The sequence below is a fragment of the Dendrobates tinctorius genome, unplaced genomic scaffold, assembly GCF_039654945.1.
Source record: "Dendrobates tinctorius isolate UK_male_01 unplaced genomic scaffold, ASM3965494v1 ptg000009l, whole genome shotgun sequence".
Taxonomy (NCBI): Eukaryota; Metazoa; Chordata; class Amphibia; order Anura; family Dendrobatidae; genus Dendrobates; species Dendrobates tinctorius.
In genome coordinates, this window is record NW_027361677.1 from 23,542,491 (window position 1) to 23,549,186 (window position 6,696).

At 53.9% G+C, this 6,696-nt stretch overlaps 1 protein-coding gene across 1 annotated transcript; it reads left to right on the top strand.

Moving 5' to 3' along the window:
• Positions 1-420: 420 nt before the first annotated feature.
• On the top strand, positions 421-5,912 carry ZNF821 (zinc finger protein 821). The gene is made up of 7 exons (XM_073584588.1): positions 421-576; positions 2,257-2,344; positions 2,791-2,898; positions 3,882-4,006; positions 4,104-4,208; positions 4,344-4,510; positions 4,697-5,912. Exons 2-7 carry the CDS (start codon positions 2,305-2,307, stop codon positions 5,331-5,333), a joined length of 1,182 nt encoding a protein of 393 aa, XP_073440689.1. The 5' UTR covers positions 421-576; positions 2,257-2,304; the 3' UTR covers positions 5,334-5,912.
• Positions 5,913-6,696: the final 784 nt, after the last annotated feature.

Consider the following 6,696-nt stretch of genomic DNA (forward strand, 5'->3'; position numbering starts at 1 on the left):
ACGTGCCTCCATGACAGCGCTGGTCCCATACACAGAGGGACGTGCCACCATGACAGCGCTGGTCCCATACACAGAGGGACGTGCCTCCATGACAGCGCTGGTCCCATACACAGAGGGACGTGCCACCATGACAGTGCTGGTCCCATACACAGAGGGACATGCCTCCATGACAGCGCTGGTCCCATACACAGAGGGACGTGCCTCCATGACAGCGCTGGTCCCATACACAGAGGGACGTGCCTCCATGACAGCGCTGGTCCCATACACAGAGGGACGTGCCACCATGACAGTGCTGGTCCCATACACAGAGGGACGTGCCTCCATGGGGGGCACTATACATTATTACTGGCTGGCATTTGTGGGGGCTGTTACTGTGAATCCTCTGGTGAGGGGCCCTATTGCATGAGACTGACTGTATACAATGGTTATGGCCGACACTCCATCATCCCCCTCGGCCTGGTCACATGACCACGTGACGTCATCAGAGGGCCTCGCTCCCTCCAGCAGATGCGGCCGCACTCATCGTCTGTCTGGAGCCGGGACACGCCCGGACACCGGGGCCGGGGCCTCATGCATGTGAGTACCGGGGGTTGCCTGCACCGGAGATCACTGCAGGGTAAACGCCCCCGGGATGTGCCGCTGTAATCACTGCAGCGGGGCTGGGGAGACATGCAGATCGCGGGGCGCCCCCTGCTGACCGTGCAGCCCTGCACCATGCATGCGCCATACATACCCGACCTGCACTGTAGTGTGATAATAATGTCCAGCTGCACTCCTCACCCATTCACTGCTGGCCCTGCTCCACGGGGCGATGGGTCCCTCTGCTCTGTGACGATGAGGCTCCCCGCTCTGGAGGCGATGGGTCTCCCTGCTTCGGGGGCGATGGGTCTCCTTGCTCCGGAGGCGATGGGTCCCCCTGCTCCACGGGGCGATGGGTCTCCTTTCTTCGGGGGCGATGGGTCTCCTTTCTTCGGGGGCGATGGGTCTCCTTTCTTCGGGGGCGATGGGTCTCCTTGCTTCGGGGGCGATGGGTCTCCTTGCTTCGGGGGCGATGGGTCTCCTTGCTTCGGGGGCGATGGGTCTCCCTGCTTCGGGGGCGATGGGTCTCCCTGCTTCGGGGGCGATGGGTCCTCCTGCTCCACAGGGCGATGGGTCTCCTTGCTTCGGGGGCGATGGGTCTCTCTGCTTCGGGGGCGATGGGTCTCCCTGCTTCGGGGGCGATGGGTCTCCCTGCTTCGGGGGCGATGGGTCTCCCTGCTTCGGGGGCGATGGGTCTCCTTGCTTCGGGGGCGATGGGTCTCCTTGCTTCGGGGGCGATGGGTCTCCTTGCTTCGGGGGCGATGGGTCTCCCTGCTTCGGGGGCGATGGGTCTCCCTGCTTCGGGGGCGATGGGTCTCCTTGCTCCGGAGGCGATGGGTCCCCCTGCTCCACGGGGCGATGGGTCTCCTTTCTTCGGGGGCGATGGGTCTCCTTACTTCGGGGGCGATGGGTCTCCTTTCTTCGGGGGCGATGGGTCTCCTTTCTTCGGGGGCGATGGGTCTCCTTTCTTCGGGGGCGATGGGTCTCCTTTCTTCGGGGGCGATGGGTCTCCTTTCTTCGGGGGCGATGGGTCTCCTTACTTCGGGGGCGATGGGTCTCCTTGCTTCGGGGGCGATGGGTCTCCCTGCTTCGGGGGCGATGGGTCCCCCTGCTCCACAGGGCGATGGGTCCCCCTGCTCCACAGGGCGATGGGTCTCCTTGCTTCGGGGGCGATGGGTCTCCCTGCTTCGGGGGCGATGGGTCTCCCTGCTTCGGGGGCGATGGGTCTCCCTGCTTCGGGGGCGATGGGTCTCCTTGCTCCGGAGGCGATGGGTCCCCCTGCTAGGTGTTGGACTTAGTAGTACGGTGATAGCCGGGAACCCCGCTGGTCTCTAGACCGTGGGACATCCTCCCCCCGCTGGTTTCTAGAATGTGCCCCTTTCTGCCGCCTCCTTTTTTTTGGTACTTTCCCTGTTATCTAGACCCCACGCCTCTCTGTGCTACATAGACCGTCTACCACCCATGCTTTGGCTTTGCGTGGTCAGCCTTCCTGGAGGACCCGCAGTCTTTTGCTTGGGGGCTTGCCAGGAGGCCTGACCCTGCGACTCTTAGACCTGGATGATGGGAGTGAATATGACGCACACCCAGCACTTTCCCTCGTTTTTGCACACATTCTGCATTACGTTTTTCTCCCTTGTACCTGCTTTTACTTTTTCATCGTTTTCCCTCCAATCTCAGAGCTGCTCTGTGTAGGAGGACAGCGTGAATGTAGCCAGTTCCCATAAGATGTCCCGGAGGAAACAGACAACTCCAAATAAAGTACATTGTGAGTACCCTCCTATCCAAACTTGTGGGGGGGACAAACGGGAATACGTGACGCATTGGTCTGCATGGGAGCTGTAGACACACAACTGCTGCAATGGAATAACTTTTTGCACGTATGTATTGATACAGACGTCATTACCTATTCAAGTTGTCAGACAGTCTGTCGGCACAAAATGACTGGTCAAACCAAGCACAGGCACACGTTGCACCCTTGGTGTGGCCACACAGCTCCGGAATCCTTCTCTCATACCAGAGACCGAAAACAAGAAGGTCAGAAGGTGCACTGAGCCGTTTGGCCATGCCAAGGGTGCGCCGATCACCTGTGCTTGGTTTGAACAGTCATATTGTGCAGACAGACTCCATAGGCAAAGCTGCAAGTAGCACTTATCTTCAGGACCCCTGGGAGGAGTGTAATGGTATTTTTGCCCCTTTTGTTTCCCTTTTTAGGGGAGAACATGTTTGCAGGATTGGAGCAACAAGCTTGTGAAGCGATGATGAAAACTGAGATTATAAAGCAGGAGGTGTCCGAGATGGAGCAGAATGACCGGAGTAGCAGTGAGTCGGGTGCAATGTAATAGTCTAATCGATCGTGTGGTTGCCAATTACCCTTCTTCCTATTAGAAAGAACCTGTCAAAGATATTGTCATAATGGCCCTTTTATACTGATTTAATGGATAACTGTAGTGAAAAAAAATCTGTAGCCTGGTTCTTGAATTCACCTTAGATGCTTTGGTGCAATAGCCTCTTTGTGCATCAGAGTGGGACTGTGGGTAGGGTCTTCGGCTCTGCCGTGGCCCCTCCACATTTGTATGAGCCTCCTTTTTTAAATTTCATGCTAGCTCCGCCCGTGTACATTCATGTGTCCAGCAAAATGGCGCCGGAGGTGGCACATGCTCAGATTAACCTCCAGCTGTCCACAGCAAAATGGCGCCGGAGGTGGCACATGCTCAGATTAACCTCCAGCTGTTTCCTGCAAAATGGTGCCGGAGGTGGTGTATGCTCAGATTAACCTCCAGGGGTCTCCAGCTAAATAGCATCGGTGACTGCATATGCCAGCGGTGCCTTTTTTGCTGGAGACCATAAGGTTAAGCTGAGCATACGGCGCCATTTTGCTGGAGAACGTTGGGACGTGAATGTGCGCAAGCGGCGCCCTCGGCAAGATCAGGGGCTAGCTCGAAATTTAAAGGAGGCTCATATAAATGCGGAGGGGCCACGTCCATACTTTTAACAGGTTAAATCGTGATGACAGGTTCTCGTCAAGGATATAAAGGGATATGATCATATTTGAGCGCATCTCCTTGCAAACAAATTGTCATGATCTTGGTTAAAAAAAAAAAGTGTTTGTGTAGACGCCGGTTGCAGTGATGTACGGGTACTGTCTCCGATCCCGGCAGGTGGCAAGCATCAGCCACTCTGTTCATCTCCTCCTGGCTTCTATATTGCGAGGACGGGGAGCAAAAGTCCCTTCTTTATGGTGGGATTCAACAATTCTCTCTAGAATATCCCCTTTAAGGGCCGTCACGTTTTGCTTATTCCAGGCGACACTGATGAGGAGACTACAATTGATGAGCTGTCATCTCCGGCCTCTGAAGAAGACATCACTGAGAAGGAAGATGAACCGGGCGTAAGCAAAAGGATGAGGAAACGGGAAGATGCGTCCATGGTATGGGGCATAACGCGAGGGGTAATGGAATGGCGACATACTTGAATCCGTCATATGTAGGGCACGCTGATCTGACGCTCTCTTCCTCCTTTGTTAGGTCCACGAGTCTTTTGACGGTAATCTGGATTCTGCACTTTTTATTTGCCCCCTTTGTCAGCTGGACTGCGAGAGCCAGGAGCAGCTGATCACTCACGTGTACCAGGTAGGAGACACGCTGCCCCTTTATCCCCATAATGTCAGCATTCTGGTATCTGGCTCCTCCCAAAAAATGGACATTTACCTTACTGACACCCCCAAAACAGACCTGACTACATTTATTCTCAAATCTTCTCTTCAGCACACAGCTGCCGTGGTGAACACAAAAAGCTACCTGTGTCCGGTGTGCGGCCGAGCCCTCAGCTCCCCGGGGTCCTTAGGACGACATCTGCTGATCCATTCCGATGATCAGCTTTCCAATTGTGCTGTATGTGGCGCACAGTTCTCCAGCCATGACACCTTCAACAGGTAAGGGCAGAAAAAAAAGCACACTATGAGCAGCACTGACAATGTCCCAGGACTTCTGCATGACAGTCGGGTATCAAACGCACAGCCTGGCAGGCACCGGTCAGCGGCACGTCACCAGGCTGCATCGGAGCTACCCTTTAAAATACATCCGCATAGTTATAAAGTTATGTCCTGCTTGTTTTTCAGTGAAAAGCTGCCAGAGGTTTTGTCTCCGGAAAGCTGGGACCAGAACAACCCTAAAAGCCCCAGCGGTATGGACTTCAATGCTGTTTACCCTGCTGGAGTATTACTTGTGTGCAATAACTGTGTGGCTTACAGGAAGATGATGTCAAGCCAGACCCCCACAGTGCGTAGGTGGGCCAACCGTAGACAGAAAGAGCCCGTGCAGGCCCGATTGCAAAGGCTGGAGCGGGAGCGTACCGCCAAGAAGAGCAGACGAGACAGCGAGACCCCCGACGAACGAGAGCTGAGACGGATGAGGGACAGGGAAGCTAAGAGACAGCAGAGAATGCAGGAGACCGACGAGCAAAGAGCAAGGCGCTTGCAGCGAGATCGCGAGGCCATGCGCTTGAAACGGGCCAACGAGACTCCGGAGAAACGTCAAGCCCGACTCGTTAGAGAGCGAGAGGCTAAACGGTTAAAACGACGTCTGGAAAAGATGGACATGATGCTCCGAGCGCAATTTGGGCAGGACCCATCGGCAATGGCGGCATTGGCTGCAGAGATGAACTTCTTTCAGCTTCCGGTGGGGAATAATGAGCTGGAACAGCAGATTCTTGGGAAGATGGCACTGGACGATCAGAATAACGGGACCCTGCACTGACCGTGGGGAGTGGGGGGGGTTGCGCTCCTGTTAGAATGTGATACACTTTAATCAGATTTTTCTCTATACCGCTGCTGGGTCTCTCCTCCTCCATCCTAGGGTGGTCTGGATCTCTCCTCCTCCATCCTAGGGTGGTCTGGATCTCTCCTCCTCCATCCTAGGGTGGTCTGGATCTCTCCTCCTCCATCCTAGGGTGGTCTGGGTCTCTCCTCCTCCATCCTAGGGTGGTCTTGGTCTCCTCCTCCATCCTAGGGTGGTCTATGTTGCAATCCATAGCTCAGGATTACAAAGCTGCTGGAGGGGAAAATGTTTAGTATCTGCAGTGATATTACAAAGAGACGATTATTTGATGAGCGCGGGATCCAGATCTATGGAGGATACGTGCGGCCGGCGCAGCTGAGACTGTGATACAGGGTATGAACACAAGCAGACATCACATTTGGCTCACGTGGCTCCTGTCGTGCCTGAACTCTGCAGTACGGGCGCTGTATGTGTGTAGTATGTCTTATTTATGTGTGTATGGCAGAGTATCGCAGCGACATCCGTGTAATGTGGAACCAATAAATTATTTTTATACGAGGTTATGGCGGCCTTCTGTTCTGGGTGAGAGAATTGGGGACGTTGGTGGTTTTTACGTCTAGAAAATGTCGCGTCGTGAATTGTTCAAACAGGTTTTTGCTCAGGGGCGCCAAACGATTTGTGTAAAAAAAAAAAAAAAAAAAAACTTAATGGCCGCCATGCACGGTAGAGGCCTGTAAGCCATCTGTCCCGGCTCTGCCATTTCCTTATTACTATATAAAGGAATGGTGGAAATGCCCTGTGTGTTCCGGGCTGATCAGGGAATTGGTATTTGAATGGAGAAAAGTTAGGTAAGTGTTCAGATGGAGCAGATTTACTGCACCCAGAGGACTCCTACTAACTGCTGCTTGGTATAAAAGCTGCATGAAGCAGCAGGGGCTGCAGTGAGATGCGACGGCCTCATCTTCAGTGGCCATGGGGGAAACCAGATGCTGTTGGAGTATAAAACATCAGACCTCATTATTGCTATGAATACAGACACTGAAGCAGCATGGACTCCAGGAAGATGTGAGCTGCTGAGAGCCAACAGGGAACCATCAAACTGTAGCTGCTATGAAATGGCTCTGAGAATGCAGAGACTGAAGCAGCAGAGATGCAGGAAACCGTCAGAATGAAGGTCAAGAGTTAGGAGATTATACAGCATCAGATTACAGCGCTGAGAGTTCAGACACTGAAGCGGAAAGGACTGCAGCCTAAGAGCTGATTACTGTACAGTACTTGGTATAAAAATCCGCATGCAATAGCATCGACAAAGACATAGCCTAGTGTTAGCACACTGGAAATT